Here is a 22,867-nt window from a genome sequence, read left to right as displayed (position 1 = left end):
AAAAGTTCGAAGCACGACATCAGCTGAGCAACGCTGTCTTGTGTGGTGATCGAGGGGAGGTCGAGTTCGAGACAGTGAGTGAGTGGAAAGAAAGCCACCAGGTCTTTTACTCGTCTCATTTTGGCGCAAATAGTCCTACCTTTGTTATATTTTCTCATATACTGTACCTGTACTGTATGCCGCAGTTTTTGGACAATATATTGTTGCACTTTGTTGCTTGTGTTGTCACCAATGTATGTTGTTAACATACCGTACTTGGACGTTCATACCGGACATATACCATAGTTATCTCACTGTTCTCATGAAAAAAAAGTATGGTAATACTTGAATGCTTTTGTTCTGTTGATGTTTGGTATGGATTGTCAACATATACGTTTTTTTATATGTACCATATCTTGTGCTGACCCGGCCCACCTGTCAAATTTAGAAATCAATATGGCCCCCGAGCTAAAAAGTTTGCCCACCCCTGTTAGGTCCTAACCTCTTGAATGTTCCTATTGAGATATTGATACGATAACAACATATCATCCAGCCCTTATTCTGATGAGGACTAATTTTAGGAAAACCTCAAAAGTGGAACCAAAAATGTTCCTGCTCACAGCATACTAAATTTTACAGCGGGCATTAACATGCCACATTTATGAAACTAGGAAAGAAACTATGATCATTACAATGTCCATTGGGACCACAATCTCGGATTGACTCTATCGTCACCCGCAAGATCGGGTCAGCAGTATGAATTGAGAGGAATACCATAGTGTCATCTCTTGTAGCATATTGCAAATCCTGAGAAGGCCAAAGAAACCTGCTCTTGAGGGGGGGAGACTTTGACTGGCCAAGTCAATCTCCTGACCTTAACCCAATACAGCATGCATTTTACCTCCTAAAGAGAAGGCTTAATGGATTAAGACCTGAGAAACAAACAAGAACTGATAGAGGCTGTGGTCAAGGCCTGCAAAAGCATTTCAAATGAAGAAAACAACAGTCTGGTGAAGTTAATGGGTCGCAGGTTTGATGCAGATATTGCAACTAAGGGTAATGCCACAAAATACTGTCATTCACTTTCATGTTAATTTAACAATGTCCTTTCCAATCCTTTCGCTGACTTGAAAATATGGTGGCATCAAACAAAAGGTAATCCGTCCTGAGTAGCTGAACACATCCAGATGAAAATGCCATGAAATAAAAGCTGGAATTCTAAATTTTTGTCTCATGTTCATCTTTTGATCTGAAACCAAATGTCTCCAATGTACAAATCAAATCAAAGTAAAATACACTTCTCTCGCAGGCCTCAGTTTGCATGGTCAGCACTTTAAAATACAGCCAGATGCTGTGACTGAAATTCAGGGAATTTTGAAGAATCAATTGGTCTAGTCTGCCAAATGCCCTAAGTCAGTTGGGAAAGATACCAGATGGTTAAAAAGATTTAAAATGGAACACCAGAACATTAGTTTCACTGCTTCATTATCGAAAGCAATAGATTGCGATCTAGTTTCATTGATAAAGAAGAACCGTAGTGATTTACAGCAACGCTGACCACAAAGGATCAATCCCATCACCGCTCCCATCAAGCTCGACACTTGTCTGGCAATAAAGAACCTTGCATTTGGAAAGGGAATGAAAGACGGAGCCAGGTAAATTATATTCAAATGTGTCATCTCTTCAGAGAGTCAAGCCGCACCCCGGGGACCTGTCTGATGAATATTAATACAGAGTAACAACAGTAGCAGTGTGCCAGGCCTGTCAGGACTGGAGACAGGCTTCTAGTTTGAGGGCAGAGAGCGTCGCTTCTGCACCTCTCAAAGCTTTGTCAACTTGTTTTCCCTTTGCACTACATAGGGGCTGGTTGCTGCACTCAGGAATCTCTCGCGCTTTGATATCCTTCCCCAGTTTGCCTTTGGTGTGTACTTCACAGCCACTGTGGCAGCACTCATTAACACAGTGATTGTTTTCTTCCTCAGCGCGTTACTACCCGACTCTCTTCGACTTAAGTTCCAATAGGGAGACAGATACCACAGAAACACTGCAACGGTGCTAATATTATAAAGTGACATATTATTATGGTGCTTTAAATGCGGATCTGAAAATAAATGCAGCTGTATACAGACTGCCTTAAGAGCCAATGAAGCACAAAGAGCCTATGAATGAATGAAACAAATCTAGACTGTTAACTGACATCTTTTACATATGCATTTTGGAGAAACGTATGCTGCCATCCAAGCAACGTCTTTTTACAGGGTGCCCTTGATTATTTCAGCAAGCCAAAGCCAAGTCATATTTTGCACGTGTGACAAAAACGCGGCTTTGTAGTAAGAGTGTGAGTACTTGGTTGGCCTGCCAGCAGTCCAGACCTTATTGAAAATGTATGCCGCATTATGAACCACAAAATATAACGACGGGGTGTCCTCAGATCTGAAGCGCTTGTTGAGTGTTGTAAAAACGAAAGGTGATTTAAGACTGTGGTAAACATGCATGGCAAGTTAACGGTACACTCTAAATTGTACCTTGGTGTGAGTGTGAGCGAGAATGGTTGTTCGTCTATGTGTGCTACATTGGATGGAAACCAGTTCGGGGTGTACCCCGCCTATTGCCGGAAGACAGCTGGGATATTCTCTTGCACACCCACGACCCTTGTGAGGATAAGTGGATTAGAAAATGGATGGACGGAAGTTCCTGTGCAGAACCCTCAAGCTCCCAGGCCTTTTGTAGAGGTCATGAGCTGGCCGAAAATACTGCCCGGGTGGGCGACAAAACTTTTTTTTTTTTTTTTTGCAGATCATTTTGAAAATTATATATATGATAATATATATGAAAAGTAGCAAACAAGACAAAAATTATGGTGCACCTGTTTTCAACAGTCTTTTTTATCACTATTTTCTTTCTTCTTTATTTTCTTCTATTATTTATTACCTTTATTCATGCCATAATGGCATGGATTTCTTTTTTAACATATCCAGGAGGTTTACCTTCTCCTGGGGTGTGATGGTTTTCTTGTGGTGTTATGCTGTTTGTCATAAAATTTGCAAAGTGCAAAGTGTTTGGGCATCAACTTAGGGTCTTACAGAATAAGCAAAATAATACACAGACGGCGCAAATAGATGCATTGTTCAGCCAAACAAAACAGCTGCAAGATGAGTTTTCAAATGGCAATTCGCAAATCAGCAAATGCTGACTATACAGTATGCAACGACTGTAAAGGATATGGGATAACAAGGAAAAAAAACAAAACATTCTAAGTACAGTATCAATGGGATAGCTTTGCAAATATAGAGTATTTTCTTAGTCCACGCTCCACCTAACTGCACCATAAATAGGAAGGCGTATTGTGTGCTGCCTCAGCTCGAGATGTATAAAGTAGATAACTACTGTGATGTTTGGCAAAGGCAAATCAGAAAGAGTAATGACAACTCTGTCCTGTTTTCAAAGCTAACTGTCATTAAATGTGGGTGTGCAGGATCTATTCTGTTTGTTGTTGTTGTCACATTAGTTGGAGTAATCTGACAGGTTGTAAAGTCAAAGCCCAGAACAGCTGTCAGCACCTGACTGTCAGGAGGTAGTAAGCACAAAGAACTACCATCAGTTCATCTGCCTGGAGCGAATCTGATATGCTACAATGTTAGCTAGCAATGGGTAACAACAGCAAACCGTTGTCTGACGATGTGCTAAAATGATAATTATTCACTCATTTATTATTTTGAGTGATCTACTGCTGGCTGTTTAAGAATCATAACGATATCAAGTCCATTTCAGATGCAACCAGGCAGAAGTAGAAAGCTGCTGGAATTGAAAAGACAGCAGTTGTTGGGGGTGGAAAGAAGTTAATTAAAATGTTTATGGATGTTTCATTTCTTTAAGATCATGATGATTATGTTTCATGTATTTTAGAACTTTACTGATACCGAGTACACCAGTTTGTAGCTGAGCCAGAAGAAAGTGAAATAATCACTGTTCTTTTGAAGTACAAATACTTGATTTTAGACAAATTGCATATCAGAGCAGACATTGTGCACTGCATGAGCAACACAATTCAGGTTCATCCATTTTTATTAAAAAAAATACTAATAATACAAAAGTGTGGTGTTAATATATTTAGCACAATAAAATTAAACGAGGGCATTTGCAAGTAATTATTTCATGTGAAGTTCGTTGGCCATTTGGTGCCAGCCCGCAAATGATATATTCAATCATATAGTTGCGGAATATATATACCCCAATAGTTCATTAGCAGCACAGCACCTACCTAACCCTGTCGCCGAATGTTTTCCGGTCAGTCTAACTGTTGTAACGGACCCAAACCAACCTTACAAGATCACAAAAAGAATCATATCATGCCACAATCCAAAGACATTCAAGAACAATTGAGAAATTGAGTTTTCACGGCTAAGAGACTTCAGGTGGTAAACCCAGGCGTGGTTGGTCAAGCTAAATTACTCCAAGAGTGCAAAGATGACTCATTCAGGCGGTCACAAACAAACCCAGAATGACATCCAAAGAACTGCAGGCCTCAAAGACAGAGCAAAAATGGTCACCCTTTGAAAGTCACGAGGCATATGTGGCCGCTGACCAAAAAGTATGCAAAGGTTCGTCTCGCATTTGGCAAGAAACATGTTGAAGGAAAAGTTTACTGAGGTAATGTTCTTTACACCGCAATTAGATGAGGCTAAAAAAACGCACCTCGGTTGGCTGGAGCCACTAGTGTTCTCCATTGTCTATTAATTGCTTCAAGACACAAAACTGACAATCAAACAACCAATTAATAGGATACTATTTTTTTTCCCATTTTTAGCATACAAGCTGAAAATATTAAATTACACATCCCAAGGATGTCTGGAGTTGATGTATTAAAACAGTAACATTACCGTATTTGGTCTGGATCCTAACTTATTCTTTGGTGGCTGAGACTATTAAGGCAGCACCTCAATCCAATGCCATGTGCGAAATGTTCCATATATTAGCAAAATAGTCATTTGAGGATAATGCACAAATCCACCGTTATTTTAAATGTAGGTACAGTATTCACTGTGTTTACTGGTACTCTTCACCTTTTGTAATATACTGTTAGTATATGTCAACATGAAATTTTGTTTCACATACTCCTTCTGACTCATCACATTGTAAGTTATGTTTGTATTTTGAATCCACAGACGACCACAACCTCTCTGTAACACTTACCTGCTCCCAGTCTATACTGCGGAAAAATGTGTGGGACTTGATATCTGTGAAACCTGTCTGGACCTGGCAACCCAGCCGCTCCTTAGGATCCTGTGGGAACCAAGACAGCTGTTCAAAAATCTGAATTGGCGCAACTCTATTCTATCTCATAGCAAAACAATCCAAACAATGTCACATCTGGATTCTCGATTTTCCCCCCAAACCTAAATGGAGCCTCATCTGGAAAGTAAATGAGTCTTGAATGGGGAGGATATTTCATATTGCTTTTCAGTTGTTACAGTTCTTGAGTTGCTTATCACTAAAACATAAGAAATATAAAGAAAAGTGATGTCATTTTTGAGGCGTTTTAAAAGGACGAGGATGAAAAGATGATTATTATATGAACAAGGACGGAGGGTTGATGTGGGAAGGGTACCCAGCTTGTGGACGGAGAACGGATTGGCAAAATAGGGTAAAGTGCCCATCACTGCGCATTTGTGAGCGAGTATTTCTGTCAGCAGGATGGCGCGTGTGGGCGTGCAAATGGCAACTCAGATAACCGAGTGCAAAGTTCTTGCTTACGAATGTGCGTTAATTGTTTTGTGGAGTCGGTCTGCACTTACAAATACAAAGACCTCCCTCGCACAGAATATCCTTCTCTACTCTCATTTCGCTCAGACTTACAGTGTGTTATGACATGTGGCCTGAAGGTGAGGTGCCATCTACTGAAAATTGATTTTGTTTTCCTAGTTCAACTGAACAGTTTATAACCTGCTGCATAACGTGACTTCTTTTGGGGTTTTCATGTGAACCTTGGAGAGTCAGCAAAGAAACTGCTAACAAATACCATATAATGTTAATAAATCATGTGTTTTTGAGAAAGCAGTCACTGTTATGTCAGCGGTTAGGCTCTTTAATATGAGCATCGACAGTCTGTATACTATTTGTATTGTGTCCTATTCCCTATATAGTTCATTTAATTTCAGTGCATTGGCTGCTCATAAGAGGCAGCCCAATTTCCTGCCCATGACCCCACACATTCTGTCTTGAGAGAGTGTAAGAAAGGCTGCTTTGGCAATGGATTCTCACCTTGTTCAAAAAACCCTTGAGCACGCTGGCTGCTTTCACCGACAAAGACCTTGGGATGCGAATAGGCTTTTCAAGAATAACTGTTGGCCAAAGAGGACAGCAACAAAAGAAGGGTGAGAGGGAAAGAGAAAGAAAAGGACAATCGTGAGGAGGGGTGCTGGATGATTCACAGTCCAACAGCCTGTGGGTCACCATATCTGCTGCGTGGGAGTCCAAGGAAGGGAGGAGACATGGAAGACTCCATTCTGGTTCTTTCCATTTTGATGGTGCACACACAGCTTTGACGCCCCCGCATTACAATAGTGATAAACGAATAAAAACAACAATGGTCTGGAAAACGAAAGGCTCTCCCTCAGTTACGGACATCAAAATACAGTTAGTTCTAAAATGTTGGCCTACCTGGTTGTGCCTGTTTAGTGGATGCTTAAGCTATTGGCGTTCTTTGATTTTAAATGTGAACTGTTTTAAGATCTTAGTTGTGCGTTTAAAAACCACTTTGTATTTCTGTGTTTTTGCCCTCCTTTAGAAAGATAGTTTTATCTATGGACCAGGGGGATATAACGAAATATCAGATTTGCAAAACCACAAATATGTAAAGGAAATATTATTTATCATTAGATATTTGTTTTAAAATGTTTGATTGGTTAGCTACATGGCGCCACATCCGCCTCGCAGCTCAGAGGATGTAGATTAAAATCCAGGCTCCGACGCTGCAGTGTGGACTTTGCATGTTCTCCCCATGACTGAATGGGTTCTTTCTGAGTAATTCCATTTCCTCCTACATTCCGAAAACATGCATGTTATGTGAATAGAAAACACAACATTTTCGGGAGGTGTGTATGTGTCTGAATGGTTGCTTGGCTGTTGACCAGTCCAGGGCATATAACCCCGCCTCTCGCTGGGATAGGTTTCCAGAACACCCGCGACTGTTGTGAAGATAAGCAGAATAAGTATGAGTCGAAAGATTTTGATGTGAGGATCTTTGCCCTAAGAAATCCCTTGCAACCGGACTCCACCGAATTTTAATTGAAGAACCCTGGTTCAGCACAACTCTATCGAACTCCCGTCATTCGTTTTGCATGTCGTATATTGTTGGTTGGTTTGTTTATTTGAAATTGATCCTTGTCCCTTACTGTTCCATGTTTGGCCAAATGTTCTTTAAAAATGTGCATTAGCTATGTTCAATGTTTTATTCTGTATATAAAATTATGGTGACTGTATGACACTTGTAAATGCAATCCGGAAACAGATGCAACCCAAAAAAATAATAAATTGAACTTCACATAATGATGATCATTGGCACATTAGCTTGGCTCAGATTCAGTTTTTCCATGATTTGAGTCAATGCCGCATAGGCAGGATATGTCGCAAACAAATGAATGCAGAAACAAGGAAATGTCAAATATGCCGGTGGCTGGGGAAAAAAATGTGTTTTGCTTTAACACAGTATCAGCTTGTGAAATGTGTTGACTCTTAAAATGACTAGCATGGTGGGGTTGTTTTTTTTCCTTATGAATCAAACATTTTTCAGGGTCTGGGTGTCTGTCTGACTAAGCTTTGAGGCTGGCAAATGCAGCACCGATACCCAAAGCAGGACCTGGCTCACGGTTCAGCTCAGTGGCATATGGCTGAGCAGCTCCTATAGGGAACGACTTGATATCCGTTTGAAGGCATGTATCCAGGAACCTGCTGTTCTACAAGCAAACCCACTAGGAAACTGCTCTACTGGTAGCAGATGCTAGATACTGTGCCACTCTATGCTACTGACAGTCACAGCACAGACATACTGTATTGGATCAACAAGGCTGTTGCATTATGGAGGAATTTCTGTTCTGACAAGCTGGGGGGGGCGGGGTGATGGAGGATGTGAACTGTAAGGGTACCATATGGCTCGAGGAAACACAAATAAGAAAATAGAAGACCTAATTATAGGTTTGAAAGTAGTACTGTCGTTCGTCTTGCATTCATAAATCTTTCATTAAAGGTCGGAATTGCTTTGTCCATGCAAGTCAGTGCAATGCATGTGGTTATCATCCAAAATCAATCATTTTAATCAGAACACTTTGCTGGAAGAAAGGGTCCACCACCTATTGGATGGAACAATGGAGGTACGGTGGCCAGAGTAAATCAAAGAGGCAAATCCAGTAAATTCTCTTCTTAGTGCCTAACTACAGTTGGAAAAAAAGATTATAATGGGTAAAGGAGAAATTATATAGAAGAATTTAATTGTGTTTACTGTATACGGTTATTCGGGTTGTGTGGAGTGCATTTCTCTTGTAAATGCCTATTTCTGAAAATGTGCCTGTCAGCAGTTTGCAGGGAGTTTTCGCCAGGTATTCTGGCTTCCTCTCACATTCCAAAAACATGCACGTTATGTAGTATATACTCATTTGTCCACACGTGTGAGTATGAGTGTGAATGGTTGTTTATCTCTATCTGTGCTGCATTTGGCTGGCAAGAATATCAAAAACTTAAGATACCTGGTTTGTGAAGTGTGAAAATAAAGAATGAATTAAAAGGAATGTAAAGAAGCAGAAGGGTTACAGTAATGGCAAAGACGAGAAATGTGATAGGACTCTCGAACAAGATGTGTCACTGTTCTGGCTTACTCGCTACAAAAAAGCTCAATAATAGAAGTCTGGAGTAATAGGAACAAAAGACTCATGCACATCCTCATCAAAGTTATAGGTGAGTCATAAGTACACAACTTATTTTCAATTACATAGGCACTTAAAAACATTACTTTCAAGATTATTAATGTAAAGGCATATTTTAAGTGGACAATTATTTTGAGTCTAAAAATCGATTATCTCTATTTTGGGGGAAATTTATTCTAATTTCAAACAATCCAATGGGCAAACAGCAAACCAAAATGGAGTACTGTAGTGGTTGCACTGTATTATTGGTAACAGGAAATTGATGTGAAAAATGTCACAATATATACATCTGGTTTCCTAGAATCAGGCTGTCGATGTAAGACTGTGTAGGTAAATGAGAAAATAAGAAAACTCAATGGTGTCAAGTGATGTCATATAAAGGCCGACTTCGGTGTGAGAAACATCAGTGAACTAAAGCTAATTAACATTGGAGGGAAATAAAATTAACCCATTTCGTGATTCCTGCATTTTAATGAACCATGCCAGAACCATTTAAGCCTGCATTGGCACAGACATAAATCCTTTGCAGCTCAGAGCTCATTTTTATTCCATTACATGAAATCTGTTTCTTCCACACTCAAACTAAATATCAGTTATGCAACAAAGGCATAAATTAACCTAAGTACTTTTTTTTTTTGTTTGTTTGTCGTTTGTTTTTTATGGCAAAAAAACAGCCAGAAACATCGCTTTGAGCATACTTTGTCTCCAAGTATCTCATATAACTAACAGCCCCTGAACCTAAGTAAATATTGTTGGGAGAAGCATCCTTAGATCTTTGCTAGCAGGGAAACAGCAACTGATTACGTACAAGTGTTAAAATAAATGTGTGCAAACCACTAACGCAACACTGGGTTGTAATTTGTTCATCTGTCGGTCTAGTGTTGTCACTAAGGCTGTGCACAAATCGGTGCTGATTCAAAATGAGATAAAAACCAATGCCGAATCAGAACTTTCAGACTGGAGTGAGAATGAATCATCGCATATTGTCACGCGTGAAGGTCACAGGAATGTTTGAATAGCAATGTGTGTGAGGAGTGCAAAGCCTCATGAGAAGCCCTCTGTCTTCAAGAGTCACATCCGTAGGTTTTTGTGCATATGGAATGCTGGCTAATGAGCATTAAATTGAAGTGTTAAGCAATCAGTCAATAAAGCCCATCAGGTCAGTGTATCACCACATTTGTCCATATGTTGCAGTTGGCTTCTGATGCCATTCTATCCTGAAGGGAAGTGTTTGAAATGTGTCACAAACTAAGCTGTAGCTCTTTGAATTTGTGACAGAATTCAGCATACCGGTCTGGTCATCATTGAGCTTTTATCAGGTAGCTGTAGAACACGACTTGGCAGACAGACCTTCTCCCCGTGTCAGTTTGGCGTACCCTGTGTGTCTGGAACATAGCCAAAAGAAGTCCAGACAAAAGTGCGTGTGTCTTTTTTCTTCATGAGGTGTTTAATTTCTGAAAAAGCGCGAGAGTTTGCAGTCTGTCTGTGTCTCTGTATTTGTAAAGCTAAAAATGTCAGTATGGTATTGGTACTGGTACTTGGCGCAATGCGATATCAATCGATTTCAAATAGTGGTGAAGCTGCAAGCCTTAGCTATGGTTCAGTTGCCCCAAACTCACCTTGAAAGAGGTATTCCTCAGTGTTCATGTCAGGATTGTCGGTGATGATGTCAAACGGGGACCTCCCAGCCATCATCTCAAACATTAGTACCCCTAGGGCCCACCAGTCTACACTGAAGCCTGAGTAAGCAAAGCATATTTGGTTATAAATTCAAAATCGAGCACTAATTAATAAGGTGTTTTACATCATCTTAATTTGGGTGGAAAAAAAAATACAAAGTGATTTGTCAGATGCGACATAACCTGATAATGAAACAATGACCTCTCTCTTACCATAATCTTCTCCTCTGAGGATTTCTGGTGCAATGTAGTTTGGTGTTCCGCAGAATGTACTGGTTGTGTCACCTGGTCTGATCCCCTCCTGAAGAAGAAATAAAAACAGGAACAAATGAAATAAATGGAATATGAACTGAGAAAAAAAGGAAACCAGTCGAGTCAATAATGATTGACTACCTTAATTTGTAAACTGCAGCCATCAACTGTGGAAAATGGCAGTGTCGCTTACCTTACACATGCCATAGTCTGTGAGCTTAATGTGTCCGTCATGGTCCAAAAGAACATTGTCCAGCTTCAAGTCTCGGTAAATGATGCCTTTCTCGTGCAGGAAGTTTAGAGCAATGCAGATTTCAGCAGCATAAAATCTGTTTTAGGATGTTTTAAAAATGCAGAGATTGGTGAATGTTGTTTAAAATTAAATAATAAAAAAAAAATTATCAACCACACTCACTACTAGATGATATTGATGAGTTATGTTTTTTTTCAGCACCAGCTATTGCTCAACCCAGTGTGCAACCCACTATGAATAATAAGAAGGTATTTTTTTTCTTTAGATATGACCACTATGCTGTGGTTTGTTTTAATGGAATCTCCAATGGCCTATACAATCTGCCGTGTAATTGACACCACTGTATATGATGCTGCTATAAATCATTGTTTTTCTTTTCAGTTACCCTAGGCATTTGAAGCGCATGTTTTTTGTTACCTCCATAACAAACAAAACAAAAAAAAAAAACCCAATACATTTGGATTTCATCTGTGGCTTTGCCATACCAAAACAGAATTTCTCTATTTTTATATTCTGCATTAGGAGATTTCTCTAGAGCTGGTGCTCTACTGCGTGCAGTTCACATGTCAGCCCTGGTATCTCATTGGCCAATCCAGGTTCTAACCTAACCAAGTATCCAGCAAATCTGATGATAAAACTGTATTTAATTGTAAGCGTAGGGCTGGGAGATATATCATTATCATATTGACATCTAGATCTGAGCAATGAAGATATACAATATCAAAAATTAAGACGTCATCAGTCATGTGGACTTTTTGTGTCATAAGCAAAGCGAGACGCAGCTGTGTGCCATCAAGCAATAAAAATACAGTATGCAGTAGACATACAGTATATTGTATCTGACAACAATACTTAACCATATTTATAATTATATATATGTACCAATGGATGAAATAGTGGTGCTCAGCTCACTGGTCCATTCAAGGATCGCCAACATCCTGTTTCTGTAAGCAACCTGTGTGTGCCTTGACTGACATTATATTTTTGTGGATCAAAACAAAGTCAATAAAAATACCTAAAAATACATGAACCCATAGTAATATCGGTATCGCATCGTTAAAGATAACTGGCATGAATATTGAGATATGAAATTTTGTACACAGCGCCCAGCTCTACGCAGTACTGTAGAGGGCTAATGGAAAGGTGACATCTGTTTTTTGTTTTTTTTTTAAGTTGGACCAATTTGTTTTTTTTTTCGCATATCAGGTCAACCACATGCATCATATCATTCCCGTATGACACTTTTACTATGATGCATATTATGTGCCAGTGAAACCAGCAGCAATTGAAAACTAAAAATATGATGCTATCAGGTTTATATTCATCAGTATTGCTAACGGAACCAAAATCATTGTTAGATTCATGGTATGAAAATCTTGCCGTGTCCCTTCTAAACCCATAGTCAGCTCTGCTTGCTATTAATTTGTGCAAAGATTTTGCACACTTAACAAGTTTTATATCATGACTACAAAAATAAATTGTCATCTGATAGTTTCTCCATTATATTATGAGAAGACATCAGAGAATTTGGGGTTTCTTCAAAAAGAGGGAATCTAATTTCGGGCAAGAAAAAACAGATAATTGGACACTGAATGATTGCCACAAAACTGATGGCCAACGATGATCCAAAACATGACCTGGCAGGATTGTTAAGAGGAAAGCACAGCATGGGAAGGAGTGTCTAGTGCTCGGGAAATGTCATCAAGCCATACAATTTAGTGTTCTTTTAGCTTTTTCCATTTGTGTTGCAAAGCTGTAATTTTTTTCTCTTGGTCATGGTAGTTGAGATGGCAGCATTGCCGTGCTAAAACAAAACAAAACAAAAAACGAGGAGTGATGACAGGTTAAGCAGCATTGATGATGTTATATATACTGTATATTTTGCATTTGGGTTAACTGCTTCATTATCGTATTTGTAAATTAATTACTTAAATGTAATATAGGCAATTAGCCGCTAGGCATGTCTAGGAACTATTTAAAAGTGGGCCATATAACTCTACAGTATGAACGATAAGCATCATGATTAACACATCCTTGTGTTTAGAGCGAATCGTGAGATGCGGGTAGCTCGTGACCTGTCACGGAGAGATAAGCTTCCATTAAGATTGATGGGCCTTCTGTCTGAGTGCGTGCTACAAATCCCTCAATGTCAAACACTGAGGAAAAGATCGTTTGACAGCGCACTGGCAAATCCCACACTGCTCCCCCACAATTTCACTGTGACAGCCTTGACTGTACACATTTGCTTCAGTACTGGCATCCAGACTGATAGAAGTAGCGTGCTCTGAGCAGCACCATCCATCGCCCACAGACCGCCATCCCCACGGCGCGGGGAATGCGTCAGGAGCGCATCTCATGAATATGTACAATCATTACGAGTCATTAGCATGCTACTTTGCATATGTACAGCCACTGTCTCCAGAATACAGATTGTAGGGTCCGATAGGGGCTCAACAGTGCCTCTCTATATTACCAAGCCTTTGATCCAGCATTTATCAGGGGCATAGTTGAAGTGCCCCACAAGTAGAAAGAAGCATGAATAATGGGGGTTCATTATGTTTTTCAGAGCTGTAAAAATAAATTATATATTTGGGTGGTGTCAGTGTCCGTGAGGAACTGCTCGGGAACGATACGGAGCATGTGTTTGTAAGAAGCACTTAAAAGAAGCACACTGTTGAGGACGATTTAAAATGAGTCAGAGTGCAAAGACAGTGCAAATAAATTTAATGGGGGGCATACCAAAGAGCTGCAATCATCTGCGCCAGCAGCAACGCCTACACGAGTCTCTGCTGCCGGTTGTGAGAGGAGCCGAACTCTCATTCGCAACATTTACAACAATATATGACAAATTGAATGTGCATTTTAAATACAGATGAACTGCGACTACACACAAACAGCAACTGTTGTCAATTACCCACCACAGAAAAGATTTTTTTTTTTTTAACCCCATACTTTTTTACACCAATGTGAAAATGCTTGACTGATATTTTTTAATTGTATCATCACAAGAATGTAGTGTAATCCAGGGGTGGGTAATAAACCATGGTGCAGGCAACAGTTGGTACCAGACAGGGAAAGAACACATTCAACCCTGATTCTAAGAACTACTAAAGCTGGATGAAGCACACTCATGTCTCAAAATCTTATTCCTTACCTTGCATGTTCTTCAGGGAGCTTTCTTTGTCGTTGCATATGAAACATCAAGTCCCCACCATTCACATATTCAATCACAAGAAATAACCTAGAAAATGAAAGGGAAAGTTATTTGGAGAAAGGCAGTGGAAAGAATGGCAGCAATGTATTTTTTTAATAAAAGGTATAGCACTTGACCTCCAGCCTTGTCCTTGCTTATAATGTCATCACTATGAAAAACAAGCATGCATTTGATCAACTAATGACTTGATTCAAATTGAATTTTAACTTGAAATGTCCACTGTAGTTCTTCAGATAGACATTGATTATCACGTCATTGGATTGATATATTTTTTTAATATTCCAAATGCATTCATAGCGGTACCAGGCCTACCACCTATGACCAGGCCATTTGTTGTCAGATATCTATTATCGGTGTGTTTGGTGTATCATACAAAAAAAAAGGAAAATAAGTATTATCCTCAAGGTGACACTTTTAAGTGCAAAAACAAAGCTATTTTAATTAAGATAAGTCCATAATAGGTTCTTACCGACTTTCTGTCTGGAAACAGGAGTGGAGGCCCACTAAGAATGGATTTGTGGAGGCTTGCTCAAACACATGCTTCTCTGTCTGCACCCAGTCAATATCCTGGAGAGATTACGAATGAAAGTTCAATACAGTTCCTCAGTGGTAAATGAGTCATCGCTAAAGGATGATGGAGATGTGCATTGAATATGCATTCAAACTGACGTTTTGTCAATATGCAGCTGAACCTGTGTTAAAATAGAACTGGATTACTATAACTGGTACTGTGAAACCTCATAAATTTTGTGCAATACAGAATTTAACAAAAAAATAATAATAATAATTTTACACCTTTAGTTACTGACATTCAATGAAGTATGACTGTGCCTTCACCATACAGAGGTTGACTATTGAATCATTTAAAGTCTTTATATTAATGGTGGTTAATTATTTTCAACACAGTCAAGTATGTTAACATTCTACATAAAAGAAACTTGTACAGTTCAAGGTTTTAGGCTTACCTTGAAACAGTTTATTTTTTACATTCCGCCTCATTTTTGTTTTAGCATGACTTAAAAGCATGTCACTGATCCAATTAAAGATTTCCCTATAAATTGTGGTGATAAAATATCAACACTGAAGTGCAATAAATACACTTAAATTATTGTGTATTCAGCAGTGCCATATTCATTTCTTTATGTTTTATGTTTTACACAGTAGTGTGTGTTTAGCCTCCAGCATGGTAAGTTGATGTTTCTTCTTAAATTGTCACTCAACTGATGAGGTTAATATTTTATGAGCTACAACCCAGCGTCTCTGAAATTTACCAATGCTGTAACACCAACAGAGACCATAAATGTTATGTTGTGCCTGTGATCCCAAATTCCTGGTCAATTCCAAAGTACTTGAGGAATTTATAATTATGCTCATTACGCCGTGCAAACGTATCCCCCATTGGTAATTTTGTCTTCTTTAGTACGTTGTTGTCAATTTTGTGCAAAGCTGGTTACAAATCCACTTTGATGTCAGGCATTACAGGGCTGCAGAGATTAATAATTCAACTAATGTGTGTGTATAGGGCCATGAATAAATAAAAACAAGATGTCCAATCAAGCCAAGGGGCAGACATATTGTAGAATTGATTTTAATTGGGAAAAGAAAAACTGTAGCGGTCTTGGTTGTCAAATGTAATTAGCATTAGATTGTTCAATGTGTGTCAGAAAACAAAATCTAGTACACTGAACATTTTTTCCCGTATTATTGTCAACATTTAAAAAACAAATCCCAATTCCAATGAAGTTGGCATAATGTGTAATATGTAAATTAAAAAACACAGTTTTGGTTTGATTTTTTTTGTTTGTTTGTTTTTTTTTTTTGCAAATATTGACTCATTTTCAATTTGAGGACTGGTACACATTCCAAAAAGTAGGGACAGAGGCAACAAAATTGAGGAATGCTCAAAAAACACCTGTGTGGAACATTCCATAGCTGAACAGGTGTATTGGAAGCAGGTCACCCCATAATTGGGTATAAAAGGAGCATCTCCGAAAGGCTCAGTTGTTCCCCAGCAGGATGGAGCAAGGTTTAACACTTTGTGAACAAATACTCCAACTCTTTAAGATTGTTTCTCAGGATACAATTCCAAGGAATTTGCAGATTTTATCATGAAATCTGCTCGTAAGCGGCAAGGCCGAAAACCAACACTGAATGTCCGTGAGCTTCGATCCCTCAGGTGGCACTCTATTAAAAACTGGAATCACTGAATGAAAGACATTGCCATGTGGGCTCCGAAACGCTTCAGAAAACCATGGTCAGCACAGTTTGTCTGTACATCTAAAATTGCAAGTTAAAACTCTACCATGTAAAGCAAAACCCATATATAAACAGAACCAAGAAACACCGCTGCCTTCCCTTGGCCCAAGCTCATTAAAAATAGACAACTGGTACTAGATTGCTCTGCCAGTAGTCCAGATCTGTCAACGATTTAAAATATGTATCACATTTACATGATGAGGGGCAAAATACAAAAATAATTTGCAAATCATTGTATGATTTACACAACAACTTCACTGGAATTGGGGTTTGTATTTTAAGTTACATTGTATATTGCGGCATATCAGCATTTTATTACCCTAGGGTCTTTTATTAGCCGACTGTTGATTCTGCAAAATGCTGCCAGCTATTTGATTGATTGTTGAAGTGCACATTTTCACTAAAGGGATGTTTGATTCAAATCTAATGTGATCAATGTTTCTTTCTCCAAGTCTGAAGGACTCCTTAGTTGGCCTACACCGCCATCTAATGGATTTATAAACATACTACATCAGTGTGGCCAATATGAGCAATCCCAAACCAATTCTTGCCATTAAGTAGTAATACATAATTGTTCATTTAAATATTTTCCCTAAAACTTTATTATTGTAATGCAACTCACTGATCAAGATGTTAGTTGAAATCTTCATTTTACAACTATGCCAAATTTTTTTAATTATGTCTGTCGTGTACTCATACAAGGCTGCATGAGCGTGTAACCACTCAGGGCAATGATATGTACTCATTTCATTGCATTCAGTACAACAAAACAGGAATAGAGGAAAGAAAAACAAATATCGATCCTCTTTTCCAAACCAATCACTGTTGGAGCTAGGCTGGTGAGAAGACAGAGGTAGTAAAACTTGTGATCAAATAAAAGGATTCTGTTAAATGGTCTCACCTCATCGTCATGAACCAGCTCCTTCTTCACCACCTTCATGGCATAAACCTCATCATTCTTCTTTAAGCGGACCAGCAGCACCTTGGCATAACTGCCCCGCCCAATAACTCGGATCAATTCGAAGTCTCCCAACCCCAGAACAAGACCTTGAGACAGCTTGATACCATCGATTCCATCCACCACTGATTTAATATCCTTGAGTGAAGAAGAGGGGACAAATGCATACTTTCAATGTACAGTACTTTAAGTAGTTTTGATTTGCATTTCTTGCCTTTGCCGTAGGCGTAGACAAACACCCAAACCCAGGTTACATGTGTTAAAACAGATACTACGGTTGTTGTAAATGAAATGATGCATCAACTCCCATGCAAATGTATTCCATCGGTGGGACCAGTTCCTTTTTTTTTTTTTGCTGGCAACTGAAACATTAAAGGATTATTCAGACGAGAGCAACAGTTCCACTTTTATTCACAGGAACATTTGGATCTAAGACAACTCGAAATCTGCCACTCAGTTAGTTGTTTGCCTTCTCTTAGCAGGTAAAATGCACCCTCTATAAAATTTAAATCTGTTGATTACAACAAACGGTGTTTTGTTTTGTTTTGTTTTTTGGGATGTTTTCACTACTGTGAAAGGTTAAATGCAGAGGACACCTTTTGTGTATATTTATGCACTTCTAACAATAAAAGCTGATGTTCTATTTCCACAAATACCTGAAAATAACAGCTGAGCTTTGAAAATATTATGTCTATTCATTTTCTCAAATCAACCTCACATCTCCATAGTCCGCAGAAAAAAATACAGGAATTGACTTGACTGTTACAACACTTTTAGAGGGAGGGTCTGTCCAAAATATATCAGAGCACATTCCTTACCTCTACATCTGTCTCTTCTATTTTGTCCTCTGTACAGTTGTGTGGTAAATATAATCCTGCAATGCAAAAGACACAGATGAATAATACGTTTTGCAGATGGTTATGTGTGAAAATGGTTGCACAATGGTTACAGGGAGTCCTTAGTTTACGACTATGGCGGTGTAAATTTGTGTTTGAAAAACTCTTATAGTAAAACAATCAAATGAAAAACAGTAAGTGCGTCATTAAGCAAGTGTGCCCTCTTGTGCAGCATGACAATGTATTCTGATGCCATTGCGCATCATTCGTAACCTCATATGTTGGTAGCATACAAACTGAGGCCCAAATGTACACTGAAATGTATTAATAAAAAAAAAAAATCTGTTTTCGGCCCAGCAGAGGGAGATGGAGTCCAGAAGACATTATAGACTGAACTAGGTCAACTTACAGGGGCTCTCATAATAAGAGCCCCACAAAAAGACGACTATATTAGTTCACGATGGCCTGAATCTTCATTTTAAATCCCGGTGTGGTACCGCAATGTCAATCACTACACTCTATTTCCATTATTTTAAATGAAACTACCCCATCTGCCCCTTTGAAAACAATACTAACGTAATGACAGTAGTTAAGTTTGATTTTCAAACTTCTTACTTCCACCTCTGTCCTCTGTGTCATCTAGTGGAAGGTCCACATCTTCACTCTTTGCATCTGAAGGGGGCTCTTGAGATGGCATAGCTGGATCCTGAACAAAACAATGAAAAACTTGGACTAAATATAGCCTAACAGTGTCCTTCAAATGAGTATTTTGGACTAAATATAGCCTAACAGTGTCCTTCAAATGTGTGTATAAACATTGCGTCATGGTTTTTATACTGCCTGTGTATAAATGTACAGAAAAGCATGTTGTAGAGGCAAAGGCAATGAGGAAAGAAAAAAAGAAGTTTTGCATTCAAAGAGGTGCTCAGAACAGTGTGCAGCAGCTTAGACGTATCACAAATCACTTAAAAAGTTACTTATCTGAGAGAGAAGAAAAAATACATCAAGCAGTGATCAAGAGTTTAGTATGACAGTAAAAAGTGACATTGATATCCTTGTCAAGATTTTCTTCAAATGTTCAATTTGAAATCAGCATCGGTCTGGAAGCACTGGGAACAGGATGTCTGTCACAAATTAGGTAAATTCTACAACTGGGAAATTTCTGAATGCAACAACGAAGCTCGTGGATATCACTACGTCACATGAAAAAACAAGGATAATATTATGTAAGGCACAACTGGGAAATAGAGTGGAAGGTGTGCAAAGCTTTTTTGAAGATGTTCGAACAGTTTCACCTGCCAATATGTCATCCATATTGATTACGGTCATGTTTTGAAGAATGAATCATGAGCATAACCGTGAAAAAGTTCAATGCATTTTATGCCTTTTTATATAAAATGAAGATGGTCGAATGGAATGTTAGGATTTCACTGGAAAAAAATGAAATTAGTTTAAATTTTAAAGAGTGAATGTGCAAATTCCTGCACTAATCTAAACAAAAGATTCTGAGACCAGCAGCTGCTGTCTCCTTTGGGATACATATATTCATCAGGATATATCATTGGCTATTTCTAAAAACATGCCTGATGAGATTGTGGGATGGAAGGGTGCGGGTGGTGATCCAACAAGAGATTTATTGCAATCCATTTAGTGGATGTATATTATATCGCTGCCTGACAGTCGTAAACTTAATGCTGCTACATATAATCGAATACTACATTACGCGCCCTCAGATTGGCTGCTGGCCCATTCTGGGTGTTACCCCGCCTCTCGCCCAGAATCAGATGGGAGGCTCGAGCTCACGCACAACCCTGGTGAGGATGAGCAGTACAGAAAAGGGATGGATGGATCGATGGCTTATTTGCTTTCAGTATGCCCCTAGTACAGGATAAATACATTAAATAAAATGACCACTGCAAGAAGTTATGCAACAAACTGAATGCTTCATGATTTGTACAGTCGTTGTGACCAAATCCGCAACTAACAAGGGACTGACTCACCATAAGCCTTTGGCAGGTCTGACGGATGAGTCTGTGGCAGCGCTTATGGACCAGCAGTTTGCAGTTGATACACTTGTAGCCTTGCCCGCCAAGCCCCCATATCCTTTCACTGCAGAGGCCACAGTAGGCTATAAAAAAAAAAAACACACACACGCACACACACACACACACGCACACACACACACACACACAACAATACATACAGCGACAGATTAGTCTTCCAATCAACAACAAAAGGACAATAATACCGCCAAACATTTTACTTGTCTACTCATTATGCCAGTATATATAATTACCAAGTGGGGAAATGCTAATTAATTAAATACAAATAGAACTCTTTGTGTTCAGTCTCACAGAGCTGACAAAACTAGCATGTATAAAAATCAGACATCGAGAAAGCAAATTAATCAAAGCTCTATTATTAAGTTCAGTATTTGTGTTACCTACAGAGAGCTGTAATTTTAAAAGACACATAAATGAATCAACAATTAAGAAGATAACAATTTGGATCATTTACAAAGATCTCAAGTATGGTGAGAACACAAATACTGAGTTACAAACAAAGCCGAACGCTCTCTACACCCAACCAATATTGACAGTGAGTGACCGATTGACTCAAGAAAAACAACATACAAATGTTTTTTTGTGAGAAAATGACAAAATGTAGGTAAAATAGTTGCTTTTTCTTGGTACTAAAAGGCAATGGAAAGCATGGACATTAGCTTAGCATCGGGGCGCTTTCTATCTACCTACGGCTGTAGTTGCATGGAGCCAGCGTGTGTATACATCTCTCAAATATACTATTTTTGGTCAATTTTAAATGTTTTTTGTCAAGCTCTTGTCTATAACATCACATTGTAACAGAGGTGGAAAAAGCAAGTGCGCTAACATCGTTTCACATGAACGCGACCAGCTGCACACCACTGCTCTCAAAGCAAGCTAAGTTTGGATAAATATAAAACTTTTAAAACAGTTTCTAGCTTTTTTAAATACTTATTTACAATAATATTGTACCGTATTGGATGGGTTAAGCTCAAGAAAAAAAAGTAATTCATTTTAACAGACTATTGCCTGTAACAGACGGTCCCTATCCCCCCAATTAGGTCGTTAATCATTGGTTCCACTGTATGTCTTTTGTTGAAGGCAAGGACAAATATACAGGACATGAAGGCAAAGACGGCTCTCCTTCCTTTATGGAATTACAGCAAAACGTCTTTTGAGTGCTGTCCAATAACATCTTGGCACAAATATGATTACATCACAGTGTATTAGGTCATCTATCAGACAGCAGACTTCAAATGACATTATGAGGAGAGAAAACGTTTTTCAGATACAAACGTGGAGCTCAGAGACACACACTCAAAGTAGGACACCTTGAAATATGCATAAGTTTTCAGACACAGTAGCATTGCAAGAGTAGTGATTTGATTACCTGCGTACTATAATTCAAAACCAGTGCTACCCCTGTGGTGACAGCATTACCATTGACCGTAAACCAAAAGAGCAGTCAACAAAGTGCTGCACGCGTGTGACAGCAACTTGCCTTGTTAAAGCGCTTGGCCTGGAAGAGGTGCCCTTTGACCTGGTAGAGTTTCCTCCATCGTCTGGCTCCTCGACGATAGATTGATTCTGGAAGAAGGATGACATAGTTGAAGAGGTGCAACATGGCGCGAAGGTGAAGAAATGTGAGGGCCGAGGTACACGGAACAACAGGGAAGAACAAGCAACAGCAGCTGTACAGCTCTTCCTCAAAGTGGATTTCAAAAGCATGTACAGAGTGTGTTGGGATTATTCCTGTTTCACTTTCTCCTTTGGATTTTTGTCCCGTTCCCCCCCTCCAATTCCTGTGTCGGGTCATACCGCAGTGCAAATCATTCCAATTTGTGACACGACGAATCACAGAGTATTATTAAAATTTGGCCATAAACATGAACCTTCAAATTGTCATGTACTCATACATGACACACAAAAACATGCCAGGTGAAAATTTAGGCTGCACCTAAAATCATCATTTATTTGCAACCTAAAATGAACTTACACCAACTGTAAACGTTGAAATTAATTTGACCTAAAAACCTTTGAATACCTATGTCCAACTGCTTCATGTTTTAGTATTTTTTGAGAACCTCCACCACTTTGGAGAAGGTCCTCAAAAGTGGTTGCACTGTGACCACATGGCTCTGAAAAAGTGTCATGGAAAAGTGACCACACAGTGCGGAGCCAGGCTGCCTCTGGAAAATGGCAAAACAGCTTTAGTGTACAGGATGCGGCCATGGTTAGCGTTTCGGTGCCATCTCTACAAAATTTCACTTCAGAATTGATTCAAACAAAAGAACATGAGGTGACCTGGTTGGTTAAACTGCATAACCTTGTCATTCCCACAAATTATTTAAAAGCTGCTTTCCACATGCCACTGGCTACTAATGGATTTCAGTCTGGTTATTCTGCTGATGTCTGAGTCTATCCTCCTCCACTTGATCTTTTTTCAAGTCTCTGATGATATGGAGCTGGAATAAACTATG

General features: G+C 39.1%; 1 protein-coding gene across 3 annotated transcripts in view; it reads right to left on the bottom strand.

The window, feature by feature from the left end:
- Positions 1-22,867, bottom strand: part of prkcz (protein kinase C, zeta) — a 52,245-nt gene that overhangs the window by 10,583 nt on the left and 18,795 nt on the right. For all 3 annotated transcript variants that reach the window (XM_019891414.1, XM_019891415.1, XM_019891416.1), the window contains 12 exons: positions 21,889-21,974; positions 20,346-20,477; positions 18,961-19,051; positions 18,328-18,383; positions 17,453-17,647; positions 14,765-14,862; positions 14,236-14,322; positions 11,022-11,157; positions 10,790-10,877; positions 10,517-10,636; positions 6,241-6,320; positions 5,173-5,262 (listed from right to left, as the gene is read on the bottom strand). In XM_019891414.1, coding sequence (XP_019746973.1) covers positions 5,173-5,262; positions 6,241-6,320; positions 10,517-10,636; positions 10,790-10,877; positions 11,022-11,157; positions 14,236-14,322; positions 14,765-14,862; positions 17,453-17,647; positions 18,328-18,383; positions 18,961-19,051; positions 20,346-20,477; positions 21,889-21,974 — 1,259 coding nt within the window. The remainder of the gene's footprint in view (positions 1-5,172; positions 5,263-6,240; positions 6,321-10,516; positions 10,637-10,789; positions 10,878-11,021; positions 11,158-14,235; positions 14,323-14,764; positions 14,863-17,452; positions 17,648-18,327; positions 18,384-18,960; positions 19,052-20,345; positions 20,478-21,888; positions 21,975-22,867) is intronic.

Source organism: Hippocampus comes, unplaced genomic scaffold, assembly GCF_001891065.2.
Source record: "Hippocampus comes isolate QL1 unplaced genomic scaffold, H_comes_QL1_v1.1 scaffold174, whole genome shotgun sequence".
In the NCBI taxonomy this organism is placed as follows: Eukaryota; Metazoa; Chordata; class Actinopteri; order Syngnathiformes; family Syngnathidae; genus Hippocampus; species Hippocampus comes.
Note: the sequence above shows the minus strand (reverse complement) of the source record. Positions and strands in the feature narration are given on the sequence as shown.